General features: G+C 44.6%; 1 protein-coding gene across 3 annotated transcripts in view; it reads right to left on the bottom strand.

Annotated features, from left to right (window-relative positions):
- Nucleotides 1–17,943, bottom strand: part of RARB (retinoic acid receptor beta) — a 170,823-nt gene that overhangs the window by 136,920 nt on the left and 15,960 nt on the right. For all 3 annotated transcript variants that reach the window (XM_047769206.1, XM_047769198.1, XM_047769203.1), the window contains exon 2: nt 2,104–2,252. Coding sequence is in view for 1 of the 3 variants with exons in the window: in XM_047769198.1 (XP_047625154.1) it covers nt 2,104–2,252 (149 nt within the window). In the remaining 2 variants the exon portion in view is untranslated. The remainder of the gene's footprint in view (nt 1–2,103; nt 2,253–17,943) is intronic.

Below are 17,943 nucleotides of genomic sequence, written 5' to 3'. Positions count from 1 at the left end.
TAAAAAGAGTCAGAATCTCAAATTAAAACAAGAAGTCAGAGAATTAGCTGACTAAGAGCTGATTAAAACAGTGTGTACTGTACAGATTGTGAAACAGCTTAATGTGTAGGGCTTGGGATCTGGCACAAGAAGACATGCTGGTAATTTCTTTTCCCAAGACAGAAAAGGAATAGGTGAGCTAAGTTAGAAGAAAAATGAAGGTTTTCTGGACCTGAGAGGACTTAAAAGTTTTTTGAAATAAAGGAGTGTCTTTTCATCTAACTTTCAAATGAGTGCTAGAAAAATGATTTATTTATATATTGCACAATGAGTGGACAAAGTGAACTGGTGTTCTGCTGAAACCTTCCCAACTCTCAAGATAAATTTAAGTAGGTTCAGCTAGGGGTTACCAATCATAAACCAGTAATTAGATGCACACATGTTTCGCTTTTTATCCAGCTGCCAACTGGTTGCCGCGTTCACTTCCTGGACCACTGTCTTAGAAGCTACTGGAGGATAAGGCATTCCTTTCAAACCAACACAATCCCAGAGGAAGAGATGTTCCTAAGGCTGGAATGGATTTCCCTAAACTGGCCTCACCCTATAAAATAATACATGCTTATTTGAATGATTTGTAAAGACAGGAAAACTCACATCATTTCCCCGAGGGGCAAAGTAACACTTAGGAGTCTGTCCAATTTGCATCTTGAAGCACCAGGCTGTATGAGGAGCGGCTGGCCAAGGGTTCCAGAGTCCCCATCTACCTCGTGTTCCCAGGCAATCGGATGTGCCGTGTGGCAGGCCAAATGCAAAAATGACCCCAGCTGTCCTCCCCCTGCATTCCCACCTCTGATCTTGTGACTGCACCGCTCATCATGTCAAGAAGTTGAGTTTATGTGCCTACCTCTTGAGTAAGGACTGGCCTGCTGATGTCTTTGGCCACCAGAACATGTCAGAAGTGATACTGTGCCTCTCTGAGCCTAGGCCTCTGGACACCTGGAGTGGCCCAGTTCTCTCTTCTGGAACCTTGCCTGTGCCAAGGGCTGGGGCCAGCCCCACAGGGATGAGAATCCATGTGAAGGAGAGCTGAGGGTCCCCTCATTGGGAGCAGAGCCAATCAGAGCATGATTAGGACCACGCAGACCCCCAAGGAACCTCGCCTGAAGCGCTGGCCCACAAGTTGTAAGCCAAATAAAAGGGTGTTGCTTTAAGCCATTCCATTCTAGGAAGGTTTGTCACACACATCAGTAACAGCAAGTACTAACTCTGATAAGCCAAATATAAAATGCCTTAGAGCATGGGCTGGGGGTGGGGGGACCTGTAATGACCCAACACATTGACAGTGATCAATGCATCACAGTCACTGAGATGCACAAACAACACACGTGAATTGCACTCGGCGAGAACAGAAAGAAGCTGTGTATCTAGGGAAAAGCTGGTTCAAGGCGGCCACAGAGCCTTCGAAAGACTGTGTATGGATGAGCTGGATTTGCCTATGAAGTCATTCTTTGTTTCTTTTCTCTCTTTAAAAGAATAAGAAGCTCTTTCACTCAATTAAGCCTGTTGGACTCGATTACAATTGTCTAGTTTGATTCAAAGCAGCCATATACTCTCTGACACATGTTCAGCCTCCACTACTCTGTAGGCTGGAATTTTAAATCCAGCTCCTCTGAATTTATGACGTGCACATACAGTAGCAAGTCCCTCTAGGCTGAAAATCAAAACTGTAATTCAAAGGCCACAGGGCTGAGGAAACAGCCAGAAGATAAATCCCAATTTCAACCTTGGATTCTCTGCAAGTTGATTCAGGGGATTGTCAGTCATATTTAAAAATAAAATAAAACTACAAAGACACCAGACGGCATGTTCTAAAAAGAAACAGGGTGATGCTTTTCAGGACTCCTTCAGAGGGCCCTTGTTACCTGAAAAGAACTGTTATGTGTTATTCTAAGGGACCTAGAACATTTGGCCCTCATCAGTCATTTGTAGGAATTTCTGAATTTTTAACCCGTGAGATACAAGGATGAAATGATACCCTCAAACATGACCCAGCCCCCCTCCCCCACTGGTGGAAGGGGACACGACAGAGGTCAAAACAGCCCTGTCCGGAAGCTGGTTACTCACCTTACAGCCCTCACAGGCGCTGACCCCATAGTGGTAGCCCGATGACTTGTCCTGGCAGACGAAGCAGGGTTTGTACACACGAGGCGGAGGAAGTGGAGACGGAGGGCTTGGGACCAGTTCCTCGGAGCTGGTGCTCTGTGTTTCAATCGCTACAGTGGAGATGAGGTGGGGGAGAAAGAAGACCAAAAGTATTTCAGTTCATTTCTTTTTCACCAGTGAGTGCATGTGCCTCTGCCCCCAATTCAGCCATAACGTAGCAAGGATGGGCCCACAAGCACAAGCTGTCCTTGTAGGCACTGCAGTGGGGATTCTGACACTAATGTGGTACTTTACAGTTTACAAACTGTAAAGGCCTCTCCCTTTGGCAGAGTAACATGGCCCAGGAGGGAGATAACATCATCACCATGTTACCCTGAAGGGTAAAGGAAACTCAGACCAGTGTGGTGACTTGTTCAGGATACATAGGGGGGTGGGAGAGCCAAGACACAAGGTCTGACCTGCCCACCACATGCCCCAGGCTCTTTCTCCTCCTGTCTCCCTTAGCTGTGGTTCACCTAGAGTCTCTGAAATGACCTGTGGGATGCTGTTTCTCATTGCACCAGAAGGAATGTTCCTTGGGACAAATGAGGAGATGCCCAAAGTAGCCATGGACAAGGGAGGGCCTTGAGCATATCACCAGAACTGAGCTGCATGAACAGCCTGTCCATGAGAGCTTGGCCTCTCAGAGTCCTCCTTGGACCAGCAGCCTTGGCATCATGTCAGAGCTGATAAGAAAACAAGCTATCAGGCCCCAACTCAAGCCCATGGAATCAGATCTGTGCCTTTTTTTTTTTTTTTTTTTTGGCTACCCCACAGCATATGGGGTTCCCAGGCCAGGGCTGAGATCTGAGGCATAGCTGCGACCTGAGCCAAAGCTTCGACAAGGCCAGATTTTTAACTCACTGTGCCAGGCCTGGGATCGAACCTGCGTCCCAGCACTCTGATCCTGTTGCACCACAGTGGGCACTCCCAGATCTGCATCTTAACCAAACACCCCAGGTACCTGAATACATGACTAATGTTTGAAAAGCACTGTATTACACTAACGATGGCACAGACCAATGAGGCTCTTTATTCTATATTTACAAATACACAACCTCTACCTCATTATTTCACCACCCTAAATCCATGGGAAATGAGAATTTATAGTACTCTCCCATTCACACTCTCCCAATCTATGCTCCAAGTCAAAGCAAAAGCTAGCCCTGTTCCTATTACAGGCAAAACTCCTCAGAGAGTGTGCTGGAAGTGGTGAAGAGAGTGACCGAAAGTGGTCAAATAATGTTCCAGAATCTTCCAGGCTCCAGATCATGACATATAGTCTATTTCCTGGAATCTAAAGTTGTTCTACTGTTTATAAACTCCAAGGTTATGTATTCTACCAACTGGACTGTCCTATAGCCAAACTTTCAGCAAGTCAACTCTACCCCCTGCACAGACTGTCAATGCACCCTTTTTTTTTTTTTTTTTCTCTTTCTAGGGTCACACGAGGCATATGGAGGTTCCCAGGCTAGGGGTTTAATCAGAGCTGTGGCCACAGCCACAGCAACTCCAGATCTGAGCCTCGTCTGCAACCTACGCCACAGCTCACAGCAATGCTGGATCCTTAACCCACTGAGCGAGGCCAGGGATTGAACCCACAACTCCTGGTTCCTAGTCAGATTCGTTTCCGCTGCGCCAGGACGGGAATTTCCCACCCTATTCTTGCAATCCCGCTGCCACTCCAGCCTAGCAGCCTGCCATCATCTCTCACCTCAACTACTGGAGAAGCTTCTGCACTGGTCTTCTCTTGCCTGCTCTTCTAGCCTCAGGTCCACTCTGCAAGCATGCAGGCAGAGAACTACTCCAAAGTTAAAATCAATCCCTCTCCCTTCCCTGTCCAAAGTCCTCCCACAGTCACTGATGAGATCAGAGTCAAACTCCTTGCTTTGTCCAACAAGGCTTTTCATGCTATGACCTTTTAGCAACATCACTGATTTAACCATTCTCCTTATTTGTTGTCTTTGAAACACTGCATTTCTGTTCCATCTCTTGAACAGGGCAAGCTCTCACACCAACTTAAGGGTATCACATTAACCATGTCCCCTACCTGGAAATCCTCAGGTCTTCACAGGTCTGGCTCCTTTTTGTCTCTTAGATCTTAGAGCAAATGTCAACCTCCTCAGAGATGACTTTTCTAAATAAAATTCCTCTTCCCATTCCTTGTCACTATATCTCATTATTTTATTTTATTTTCTGTAATACTCCACTAACTGCCTACATTTAGAAAGTTTTGTTTGTCTACAATTTTATATTCTACCCTTGCTACCCTCCAAGTATGGCTCTTGTGAAACCAAGGAACTTAGGTGAATTGTTTATAATTTTTTCCAAGCCTAGAGAGGGCTTGGCACATAGCAGGTAGAAAATCAATAAATATTTGTTGAATTCATACATGAGCTTTTCCTTATTCATATTCATTCCAAGCACTGAGGGCCCCTCCAAGTTGTTAAACGGTAAAATTCGAAACCAACTAGCTTTCATATACTCATTTGCTCCCTTTAAAAGTAATTAATTATCCCTCTGGAACAGAATCAACTATAATTATAGTATTTTCATAATTCAGACGAATCTTGGAATGAATTCCCTAGAGTAGTACAGGTCCAGTAGATAAATCTAGTACAGCCCTGACTCGGTAACTTGGCACAATTGTGGCAAGGGTTGTATAGGAAGGCTGGCATCTAAGACATCACAAAAGCTTATCAGATCAGCCATCAAGCTACAAATGCAAAAGCATGCATCACGCTAAACTAAACAGCTTCAATGAAAGCAAATGAATAATAATGACACCAGCAGGAAAACAACACAAAGTAATATGTCGTTCTTTGTTAAAAATTTAAGAAAACAATATAAAATAAGCTACAAGGATATATTATACAACATGAGGAATAGTACCAATATTTTATAAGTATAAATGAAACATAACCTTTAAAAATTATGAATATCTGTATCACACACCTGTAACATATAATATTGTACATCAAATACACTTCAATCAAAAAAGTCTAGGAGTTCCTGGAGTTCCCATCATGGCACAGTGGAAAAACATCCAACTAGGAACCATGAGGTTCTGGGTTCAATCCCTGGCCTCACTCAGTGGGTAAAGGATCTGGCGTTGCTGTGGCTATGGTGTAGGCCAGCAGCTGTAGCTCCGACTGGACCTCTAGCCTGGGAACCTCCATATGCCATGGGTGTGGCCCTAAAAAATAAAAGCAAAAAAAAAAAAAACAAAAAACAAAACAAAACAAAAAGTCTAGGAGTTCCTGCTGTGGGTTAAGAATCCCACTGCATCAGCTTGAGTCTGGCCAGAAGGGTGGGTTTGATCCCTGGCCAAGCACAGTGGGTTAAAGGTCCAGCATTGCCACAGCTGTGGTGTAGGTCACAGCTGCAGCTTATATTCAGTTCCTGGCCCGGGAACTTCCATATGCTCTGGGTGCCACCGCAAAAATAAAAAATTTATATGGGAGTTCTCTTGTGGCTCAGTGGGTTAAGGATCTAGCATTGTCACTGCAGTGGCTTGGGTTGCTGCTCTGGCATGGGTTTGATCCCTGGCTCGAAGGCCAAAAAAGAAAAAAAAAATCTAAGAAAACAAACACAGAATCATCCACAATCCTTTCACTCAGAGAAGACTACTGTTATCATCTTGGCATCTATCCTTCAAAACATCTTACTATGCACATAAATGTTTTGAGATTGTTTGTTTATTTAACAAAGTGGAATTATACTGTAGATTCTGTTTGGGACTTTGTTTAACTTACTATGTCATGAATTGGTTTCCTTGTCAAGAAATATTTCTCCCACAAAACATTCCATTATGATGAATATCTCTGCAGCTAATCTGAGCACATCTCTGACTATTTCCTTCAGATAAATTCTCAGAAGTGGAATTATCAGTTCTAAAGGTACGGTTATTTAAGAATGCTTTGTTCTTTTGAGAAAGGCTGTGTCAATTTACACCCCTGATGTCTACATCAGTGAGTTCTTCCCTAAAGAATCTCAGAACTTTTGGATTGGTTTTATTTATGGGCCTCCACTTCCCCCCAAGTGACCAAGCCCTATCCTCACCACCAGGCTCAACCCCGCCTTGCGTGCAACGTGGGGAGAGTGTATTTTAATGTTCCACTCACTCATGTAGAACAGCTAATCTGGCTTGTCTAGGAAAGTTGTAAATAGAATTCTGTTAGGGCTGGATTCAGCTGTCAGAGCTATGGCCTGAATTTTTAAAGTGGGTGGTAATTTCCATAAATATGCCACTTCAAATACATGTACTGAGGGAGTCCAGCATCGCCCCCACCCAAAGAGAGGAAACAGAACTGCAGGCAACCTAATCCCCAAGAAACTCAGGCAAAGCACACGAAAGGGGGGAGACTCTGAGTCCCGAAACATGTTATAAAGATTGGTAAAAACCTTTTCCTATGGATGAGAGTCACTTATAACAAAGGAATGAATCAGAAGACTTTTCCTGAACAGTGGCATGAATGAAAATGTTGTATGGTAAGCAATCAACAGTGTGGGCTCTGGGCTTTTATTAAGGCTGTGATGATTTTACCAGTAGTGCTATGAACTTTCCCATATTTGTACGATGGATGTTTGTGTGTTCAGTCGTTTAATTCCCTGAGTGACTATAACATGCCAAGCCTGTGTTATATGCTATGGATGATACATGGTACAATCCTTTAGCCTTGACAAGTGTGGCCTACTAGAGAGTAAACTAACAATTAGAATACAATATGGTGGTTCTCACATTAGGTTGTATATGAGAACTACCTGGGGAGTTTTAAACATCCTAACACTCAGGTTATATCTCAGACCTGTTATACCAGAACACCTGGGAGTGGGAGCCAGGCATCAGTGTTTCTTTAAAAAATATTCCCAGGTGGAGTTCCCTGGTGGCTCAGTAGGTTAAGGACGCAGTGTTGTCACTGCTATGGCTCAGGTTACTGCTGTGACACACAAGTTCAATTCCTGGCCTGGGAACTTTTACGTGCTATGGGTGTGGCCAAAAATATATATGTATATTTCCAGGTGAATCCAAATTGCAGCAGTTTGGGAGCCACTAAGAGGATATAGTAACAGAGAGGGCTATAAGCCTTATTCAGCTCAGAGAAAGCAAGGGAGGTGACCAGGGGAGGTGACCAGGCTGTTTTAAAGGATGATTTGATTCTGTCTATTGTGGTTCCTAATGTGAATCCTACAAATGCCATACATGCATCCCTTACAGACATAAATAGAAAAGATTTATCAAGAAATCATCTTCAGAAAAAATTTCTTATTGGTGGTAAAGAACTATTTAACTATATATATTCAAATATTCCTTCAAAATTGATCATCTTCAGTCCCTTACTTCCTCTGTGTGGCCCCCGACGCTGAGAACTACGCAAAGCAAGAAAGAAAAAGCTCAGTGCTGCCTTCAGATTGCTAAAGCTAGCCTTAAGGAAACATGCCCACACAAGTTCTAGAATTACAACCAAGACATGGCATCAACATAAAAGAAGATTCAAACTTTAATGCAACCTCTGGCCTTTTTGGTAACGTAGCAAAAACATACTCTGGCCAACTTGGAACATGCTCTCTTCCTTTTCTGTCCCCACCCTCACTTCTCCACCCTCAATAAAGACAGTGGGAAACAAGGGCTCCCTTCACCACTCAGTCCTGGTATTTAAGACAGCTACAGAGCGCCTGGCCATTGATCCGCTCACTGTCATCCTGCTTAAATCAATAATCTATTAGTCCCTTTAAATTAGAGTTAGATTCATCAAATGCCCTTGAGAGGCTTCAAACATTCTGTTCCTTATTCCAGGCAAGCACAATCAGTCTATGGAATGATAAAATTTTTGCTCGAAAACTCTGCAGGCTCAGCAGACAACGTGTCCTGTATTAGCTCATTCAGCGATCTCGGGCAGGCCAAAAAAGCAGTTTTTAGACTTCCCAGGGGGAAAGGAGGCTTGTGTCATTCAATAAAACAACTGCACTCCAGCCATCCTGTCGAGATTTCAGTTTGGGGCAGCAGTCTTTGAGGAGTAATTTGGATCTGCTTTTTGCCTCCTGCTTTTATTTATTTCCTTGCTCACTGTCTTATTCAGTTCTGTTCGGTGACTGCATCCCCAACCAGCAGCAGCCTCCAATGGGCTGCCTGGCTTCATCAGGGTATAGCCAACACAGGAACTGCTGTTGCTCAGGTGGGATGGATGCTTGGCTCAGAGGGTCCCTGTCCAGAGCTGAGTCAGTACCAGAGGTGCTAAGAGGGCTACTCTGGGCTGCCCACTTGCCAAAGAAGACCCTCCCCCACCCCATTCAAACCTGCACTGACAGAAGTTTCCAGCCCATATTTTAAACCTCAACATCCCCGCAACACAGAGGTGGCTGTCATGAGGGCAAGTAAAGCTAGAATCAGCTTCCTTGCAGAAAAATTCATTGCAGGACCTGTTTGCCTTTAAGCTAAACCCCTCAAAATGTGGTGTAGACCAGCAACTAGCAGCAGAATTCCGGGCCCAGGGAGGAAGGCATTTGCTTTAAATTAGTGATGTTCAGACTATCTCTGGTGAAGAACCATTTCCCTCCCCGCCCCCACCCCAGAGATTGATAAGATCAATACAAACAAATCCCTAGAAACACACACACACACAATGAAGCTCCAGAGAAAAGGAATTAAGAAAAAGATGCCGGAGTTCCCATTGTGGCTCAGTGGTTAACGAATCCGACTAGGAACCATGAGGTTGCAGGTCTGATCCCTGGCCTTGCTCAGTGGATTAAGGATCTGGCATAGCCCTGACCTGTGGTGTAGGTCGCAGACTTGGCTGGGATCCCACGTTGCTGTGGGGTAGGGCGGCGGCTACAGCTCCAATTAGACCCCTAGCCTGGGAACCTCCATATGCCACAGGTGTGGCCCTAGAAAAGACAAAAAAAAAAGGAAAGAAAGAAAAAGATGCCCAAAACACAAGCTGAGAACTTAAGCGGTGGGTTGCGGAGCTGTATCAGACATAAAAGTACGCTGTCAAACTGCTGTTCAAGTTTCTAAACATTTGCTCTCATTGTTGCCCTATCTCCTGGAGAACTGGCCAGGCCTCAGCTGCCACTCTGAGAAGCAGATCTGAAGGACTCGAAATGCAGAGGTGCTTTGCAGACTAAACAATAACAAACCAAATGAAATCTCCACCAACTGAGATTCTGCAGGAAAGCAGAATGCCAGCACTGCCAAGTGACACACTTTCCTAAACACTGACACAACTCTGGGGGTTAATTCACCCGCAAAATAAAAGCCCCCCCAAATACTGTTGCCTGTTAAGAGGACTTGGCACTCACGAACTTAACTCACCTGAGAAAACACAGTATAAATGTCCTTGTTGTTACAACACACCTGAGTGTCATTTAAACACACACAAAGTCTAACAATAGCTCCCTTCACAATTCCTAACATGCTTGGCATTTTTCTAAAGGTTAGATTAAGTAGCAGATAACATTTTTAAGAGAAGGCCCAGAATACTGTTTTGTTTTTTTTCTTCTTCTCTGTGAGAACTAATTTATGGCTGGCTAAGCCATGTTGACAGACTTCAGGATTTTATGTTGGGCCTGATTAGAGGCGGGCAGGCAGGCATCCTGCGTTATGAAAGCCCTGCCTTTTTACTAGAATCTTCGATGATTAAGACAGTATTTTAATGCACTCTCTGGGCAGCTGAGCCTTAAAAGAAAAAGAAGTTGTAAAGCAAAAGGCATTTCCTGCATGGCCCCGGGGGAATTTTGAGCCCAGAGCTCCGGGACCCTGTGGGAGGGAGTAATTTCAGCTAATTAAGGGAGAATAGCAAAGTGTTGCATTTGGTCAAAACATTCAGTTGGGTTTCATTTTTGTTGGCATCAAGGAGAGCCGGTCTGGATTTTCTCCCCTCTTTTTCTGCGGATTCGCTGCAGGATCGTAAGGCCCACAGCTCACATACATTAGGGAAAAAGTCAAAGGAAACGCTAAAGTTCAACCAAAGTACAAGTAATTAGAACCAGATTCTCCGCTGCGCGAGTGTGCGCATGCGTGCGCGCGTGGCCCTTTTATGAAAATATAATTTACGCGCCTCCGAGCGTGGGCGGTGGGGGTGGGGGGCTCCGTCCTGTCGCTCATTTTATTTTCCAGTCGCCTGCCGTGAGCGGGGGGAGGGGGTGTCCTGCTTTTAATCATCTTTCAGGAGAAGCAGTTGGGTTGCACACACGGGATTTTGCAAATCTGGGAATCGTATTTTGAAATTAGGTAATTGCCAAACAAGAAAAACTCGGCTTTGAAATTGCCCGGCCTTGCTCTGCGGCCGGCTTTGTTATTACTGAGCAGCTCCAAGATGAGTCCCGGGGTATGGGGAGGGGAGGGGAGGGCCCTGGCAGTCGTGACTCAGTAACCTGCCCGTGACCCTGAAGGAGTGTGTGTTTGCCCGGGTCACCCGGGATCCTGGCCCAGGGCTGGGGCTAGGTTATGAGAATCCCTGCTATTCTGACCACACACGCAACAGGTGCTGAGCACAGGCAGAGGACAAAAGAAGGGCTGGGCAAAAAGGCTGATTTGTAAGTTCTTAAAGAGAACCTTGCTTTCCAAAGCGCGGTCGGGCTCGCAGCATCAGCACCACCTGGAACCCGTTTCAATGAAGACTCTCAGCTCCACCCTAGAAATGCCTCTGAATCAAAACAGGGATCTTAGCAAAATCTCCAGATCATTCCTATGGCACACTAACAACATCGGAGACGCCGTGACATAAAAAATGTCTTTTTACTGTCCTAACCTCCCTGGAATCCCAGACAATCTGCTGAGTCAATTTGGCACTGCAACTCCGTCGGCTTCCCCTTTGCAGAGGTCCTGGCTAAATACTCCACCTTGTTGAGTGCTTAATGCATTAAGATCTTAGAACTGTGCTGTGTTTGTGCTCACCAGAAGGCTTCCTCCTCTCCCACGGAATTTTGGCAGTGGATTTTAGTTGGCAGAGGGTTCCATGTTGCACCAGATGAACTGAACTAATAGCATCTGTTATTTACTGAGCACTTACTATGTGCCCAGTAAGAGCTGAGTGTTTGCTTAGTGTGCAAGAACAGAACTCATTGACCCCTCCCCTAAACTACAGGGGAGGGGAATGGCCCAGAAGCTGCACCTTGGAATTGGTTAATTTGTTTATTATTATTCGATTTTTTAAAATTTTATTGGAGTATAGTTGACTTAACAATGTTGCATTAGTTTCAGTATACAGCAAAATTTAATCAGTTATACATATAGCCATTCCTTTTCAGATTCTTTCCGGTATTGACTATTAAAGAATGTTGAGTAGAGGTCCCTGTAACAGTAGGTCCTTTTTACTCATCCCAAATTGGGAAATTTAAACCCAACTTTACTCTCAGCCTTTCAAAAGAGATTTAAATGGCTTACTGTATATTCACTAAAACCCACAGCTTTTGAACTTCTCATCTTCCACCTCCCTTATTTACTTCCTCTGCTAGAAACATCACTGGGTGTGGTCTGGTCCAGCTTATTTACTCAAATTTGAGAACTGTATGGCTGTGTATTTTCCTTTCTTTTAACTCATGGCTGTAATTTCCCAAACACTGATTTGATTCAAGACATGGTTAAATTTGACAAGATAGTTTGGGCCGTAAGAAGAGATGCAGCCGGGCTGAGGACCCACTAATCACTCCTACACCTGCCTGGGCTCTCGGCCAGCAGCAGAAATCATTCCTGGGACTGACTTTTACCGTGGGAAGTGCTATCATATTTTCCCAAGGGACTATGACACATTCAACACCTACATTTCATTTTTATAATATGCTTTCTTGCTTCAAGGAACATAGTCGAAAATTATCTCATAGGTTGTTTTAGGTGACGTTTTTAACAGACGATGCTCTAGATCACTATTTTCTAGGACATACTAAGATAGCTTATGACAGGTTCAAATAAATTCTCCCTTAGAATCACTTAACGGGCCGACACATCTAACTACGTATTAATGATCTGAACGGAGAGGCATCGGAAATGGAAGTGTGTTAACTGAACAAACACTGGAACTGGTCTCAGGAGGAGTGTGTGGATGAAGCTAATTGCATGGCAATGTGAGGTCCCTAAAGTGTTGATCTCCACACCAAATGACTCAGTTCCATACTCCGCTTCCAATCAGGAGTTCCATAATTTTTAAAAAGCAATTATTGCACTAATAAATGACATTCTTGGTATCAGTTCAAATTTTCTGCACCCACAGTGGATTAAAACAGGAGATTAAAATGTACATCACCTCAGATACACAAGTCTTTGCTTATATACTTTAAATATATTTGAAAATCACATCGGTACCAGCCTTACAGAAAGTAATGGGGAGATACTTTGGGGGATATTTTTTAAAAATGACAATGAAATTACTCTTTGTCACACAGGGATTTTTGCCACTCCTCCAAGGTCTAAGAAAATTCAAGGGTAAATACACTAGAAATTTAGCCAAACCCTTCTTTTGCAACAAAGTAATGCTCTACTTACTCAATAAGACATTTTCTGCAAAGAAATGTTTTTGATTTTATTTTGTTGTTATTCTACAGGTATACACTCATATTAGTGGCCTCAAAATAACTGAAACTAATTTAATCCTCATTGTGTGGGTTTTCTTGGTTCCTAAAAAGAACTAAAATGCCAGGAGCCTGCAGAAAACTGTGTGAAGAAGTGATGGGAAGGGACTGGGCTTTGCTGCCAGATGAGCCTGGATTGAAATCCCTCTCCTGCCACTTACTAATTTAATGGCCATAGAGTTTTCTTTCCTTCTCTGAGCACTAGTATCTCTTTCATAAAAATGCAGGCAATCCTAAAATTCCTGTTGGTGAAAGACAATGTTGGCCCCTTGCCTGGCACATAGTGTTTAATAAGTAGTACTCACCCCGACCTCCCCCCACCCATTTCCCTTCCACCTTCCTTAATCTAGGACAGTGGTTCTTAGCCAACACCGAATTTGTCCTCCAAGAGACATTTGGCAAAGTCTGGAGAGATTCTGGCTGTCATTTAGTGGGTGGGGACAGGGATGCGACTAAACATTCCACAGTGCACAGGACAGCGCCCCCCTCCTGCCGCCAAACAACAATGAACTGTTTGGCTCAATTTAAAAATAGTGCTGAGGGAGGTCCCTGCTGGCCTAGTGGTTAAAATTCCATCCCTAGCGTCAGAACTTATGCATGCTTCAGGTGTGGCCCAAAAACAAATAGACAAAAAAGAAATAATGCTGAGGATGACCAACAAGGGAGCTACTTGTGGGAACACTTTAGGACAAAAAAATAATTTCCCACGACACTGGAGAGGTGGCAACCATGCAGTCCTAGGAGACAGAGGCAGGAGCCTGGTTCCTGATGCTACTCTTACTACTGGTCCCTTCACCTTGCTGAGCCTCAGTTTCCCAATCTGAGACATGGGGATGACAGGTATGCATATCACACTGCAGGGTTTACACTTTATAAACTGTAAGACTCCATAAAAACACATGGAGATAACAGCTAGAGTATCTGACTACTTAGGAGAGTATGGGAACAGGTGGGTAAGCCATATCTTAATGTAACTAATAGAAAATGAGAGTGAATCTTCCAGAGTCCAGTCAAATAATAACAATACGACAATATTAACAGTGATGTCTATGGAGCAGGTACTGCTGGTGAGCAGCCACCCCCATTCTGTTCTAAGCATCTGACATAAATTAATTCATTTGACCCCCATAACGGCCCTGTGAAATAGCAGATCTTTTTTTTCTTTTTTCTTTTGCTGTTTAGGGCCACATGTGCAGCATATGGAAGTTCCCAGGCTAGAGGTCAAATTGGAGCTACAGCCGCCAACCTACAGCACAGCCACAGCCACAACAACTCAGGATCTGAGTTGCATCTGCCACCTATACCACAGCCCATAGCAACACCAGATTCTTAACCCACTGAGCTAGGCCAGGGATCCAACCCGAATCTTCATGGCTGCTAGTTGGATTCGTTTTTGCTGTGCCACAGCAGGAACTCTTGAAATAGCTAGTCTTAACATTTCTAAGAAATATTTCCCGGCAAGAAACTGGAAGCACAGGCTGGTTAGGGAAATTGCTCAAGGCCATACACAGGGGCGTGGATAACCAGGAATTTGCAAGCAAATGGTATTGGGTTCAAGAGAATGCATGTGGCCCAGGTGATGACAATGACATCCTCTCTTGAGATCCTATAGAACTGCTTTGGCATGAGGCTGGCAGAGTCCCCTGGCAGCAAGTATGAGAAAACATAGACCATGTTGAATAGACCCCTGCAGTCATCCAGGCATAAGGACCCAAAGTCAAACCAGAAAACTAAAAAAGAAAGATGCTAAGGAGACAGAAAGTGTGCTTTTTCTTTCCGGTCAGAGCAATAACGTAGGAAAGTCCCCAGAAGCAAACACAGGAATGAGAAGACACAGACCACGCCCATGAACCCCTCCGCACCTTCCCTGCCAGAGACCAGCCTCAGCCGGCAGGCAGGCGGCATGGCAGCAGCTCAGACAAGGTTCCAAGAGCCTCTGGCAGCGGCCCAAGGGCGTGTGACTCCCCAGTGTCAGGCCACGTGTGGCTGCACCGCCAGCATGGGACTCTGCGGGGCTGAGGAAGGCTTGGCCCCCCTCCTCTGCTCGTTTTCCCTCTCTCACCTGTGGACCACTTACACTGCCTCAACCAGAATGGATTTGGCACAAGAATGGAACCCAGTTGTGTGATGACTCTTGTGTCCTTGTCTGCCAATCTGGGATGCCCTGGAGAAGAACCAGATCACCACCTCCCAGGAGGACCAGGGTGTGTTAGGCGTCCCCACCCAAACTTCTAGTGGACTAACGATGACTGTGTCACTGCAAGAGACTGTGTAACACATAGGATGGAAAGGACACATCGGGGATATTTTAAAAGATTCTTAAGTTTCTCTGTGGAATTGTTCAGATTAGAGAAAAGCTTTAACATTGTTGATTTTTCTTCTTTCATAAGAGGGGATTTTTCACTCTTTCTTCCTTTCTTTCGTTTTTTTAGGTCTGCACCTAAGGCATAAGGAGATTCCCAGGCCAGGGTTCGAATGGAAGCCGTAGCCACTGGCCTGCAACACAGCCACACCAATGCCAGATCTGAGGCATGTCTGTGAACTACACCACAGCTCAGGGCACTGCCAGATCCTTAACCCACTGGGCGAGTCCAGGGATTGAACCTGCATCATCATGGATGCTAGTCAGATTAATTTCCGCTGAGTCTTGAAGGGAACTCCTCTCATGCTTTCTTGATGTGAGTAGGATGATGGTTTCAAAATGCTTTCATTTTAGCTCCTAAAAAAGAAGTTCCTAAGGAAAACTTGAAAAAAAGTAATTCAAAGAAATTTTCACCTATTTTCCAACTGTGAGCAGGTCTCAAGGCTCGGGTCTTTGGGGATATTCCTTCCTTCAGGGAATTTTCCATCCTTAGAGACAAGTTGAGCCCTTTGGTGGAAAACGTGAACTCTGGAACCTATCTGCCTGTATTCAAATCCCAAGTCTACTACTCGCTAGCTGTGTGATTTTGGGCAAGTTGCTTAACGTCTCCGGGTCTCCATTTCTCCTTGTGTAAAATGATAGCATATCCCTCAGTGGATCATTGTAAAGCTCTGGACCCAGCGCCTGCTGCACAGGTAGAACCAGCAGTGTCATCATCGTCATGGGTTCAGGGTCCAGCCTGTGCTATTCACCTCCCCCACTTCCTCCTACACATCATCTCATTTCTCAACTTGCTGACCTTTATTTCCATTTTCCCCTGTCAGAGCACTTGTCCCTCCTGATGAGATTCTCCACAAGCTGATATGAGCAGAGCACGTTGTGTCAGCTTGGCCCCCTCACACTTCCACTCAGCTGTCCCTTCCCTCCCAGGCTCTGGGCAGTTACCCAAAGGACTGCCACACTGCTCTCCTCTGGCATTTTCCTGGCCCATCCCCAGTCCATGTGCTCAGAAAGCTCAGAAACAGCTCCTTGACCCTCCCCCCAGCCCCCAGCCAGCTCCCCTTTGAGAGCCTTCTGGAACCCAAAGTCGCAAACTTTTAGATGGACCAGTGCAGGGGCTGGGAGGCAGGGCACATGATTATCAGCCAGCAACATCCAACTGCTGATATGTATTTACTGAGCACCTGGCAGGGGCAGACACAATGCTAAATGCTGGGTTAAAAAGAAGTTAGAAGACACTGTTCTTGGCCCACACAAACGGACAACTAAAAATACCAGGCAGCAAAAATGGCCCCAGCTGGAGGCTGGGATCTGATTGTGCCCAAGGCTGCTATGTCTGGGCTTGTGACAAAGGCTTCAGCAACCCTGCTTTAAATACTAGTGCTTAAAAGTACACAACATGAGCTCAATAAATGTGGCTGGAAAATTAGTGAAAAAATGAAATCTAGGAGTCCCCGTCATGACTCAGTGGAAACGAATCTGACCAGCATCCATAAGGAAGCAGGTTTGATCTGATCCCGGCCTCGTTCAGTGGGTTAAAGATCCCGTGTTGCCATGAGCTGTGGTGTAAGTCGAAGACGCAGCTCCATTCCACACTGCTGTAGCTGCAGCTACAGCTCCGATTCGACCCCTAGCCTGGGAATCTCCATATGCCTCAGGTACAGACCAAAAAAGACTAAAAAAAAGAATGAAATCTGCATAGATATCCTATGCAAACACATGATGATCGTTTCAGCCAGTTCAGCAAAATCTGCCAACAGCCCCCATCATACAGTGGTAGAGGATTCCAGGTGTGTTTTCATCGCATTCCCTGGCTTGCTCCCTCATGGCCAAAAGGTGAAGAAGAGCAAGGATGAGTCTTATGATCAGTTGTTCAATCTCCATTACTCACAGGAGGAAACTGAGGCTTAGAGAATTTAGATGACTTGGCCAAGGTGACATAGCTGGCAAACAGCTTGATTCAGAACTGGCCTCCTGAATCCATGTACATTATCATGACCGAGAAACAAAGCATTCGTTTCTACTGTAAGCCATCCTACCAATTTTTTAATGTTTTAAGACAAGAGCAACAAACTCTTTCTGTAAAAGACTCAATCGTAAATCTGTTAAGCTTTGTGAGCCATATGGTATCTGTCACAGCCACTCACCTCTGCTGTTGTAGGGAAGCAGACAAGAGGTGGGGGGGGGGAGCGTGGTATGTTCCAATAAAACTTTATTTACAAAGACAGGCAGCAGACCAGATTTGGCTCAGTTTCCTGACCCCTGCTTTAAGATAAAGGAAATTAAAACTATTCCTTCTTAGAGTAACGGCACATGTACTATAAAATCCATGCTTTTCTTTGCTTCTAGGGTAGAGACAGAATATGATAGCCATATGTCACAGAGATGTGGGAATCTTTTCAGGATGCACACTTCAGTGTATGTAGTCTTTACATGCTCTATAAACGTGTAAGGTCTGCACATTTCCTTCAAAACTAACCCCATGTATACATTTTTATTAGTTAGGGAGGTCAATATGTCTATCATAAATACATTTTAAAATTCCTTCCTACACATTCTGTCTATTGGGATTATTTATCATGACCGGTTCCCTGGCCTACAGCCAGGCAGAATATGGGAGTTTTAATACCTTTAATCCCTTACATGGATTTTTTTAGAGCACCATAAGACAAAATAAAATGCACTCTCATGGTCATATATGCAATAAAACTAATATGCCACTTAATATTTCATGTCCCATTTCATATTTCGATTGGGATGGTTTCCAGGTTTCAACGTAGAAAAGGACATGATTTCAGCCATCTCTGCTCCAACGTTTTGTGGTTGTTGTTTAG

This window comes from Phacochoerus africanus, chromosome 1 (genome assembly GCF_016906955.1).
Source record: "Phacochoerus africanus isolate WHEZ1 chromosome 1, ROS_Pafr_v1, whole genome shotgun sequence".
NCBI lineage: Eukaryota > Metazoa > Chordata > Mammalia > Artiodactyla > Suidae > Phacochoerus > Phacochoerus africanus.
Note: the sequence above shows the minus strand (reverse complement) of the source record. Positions and strands in the feature narration are given on the sequence as shown.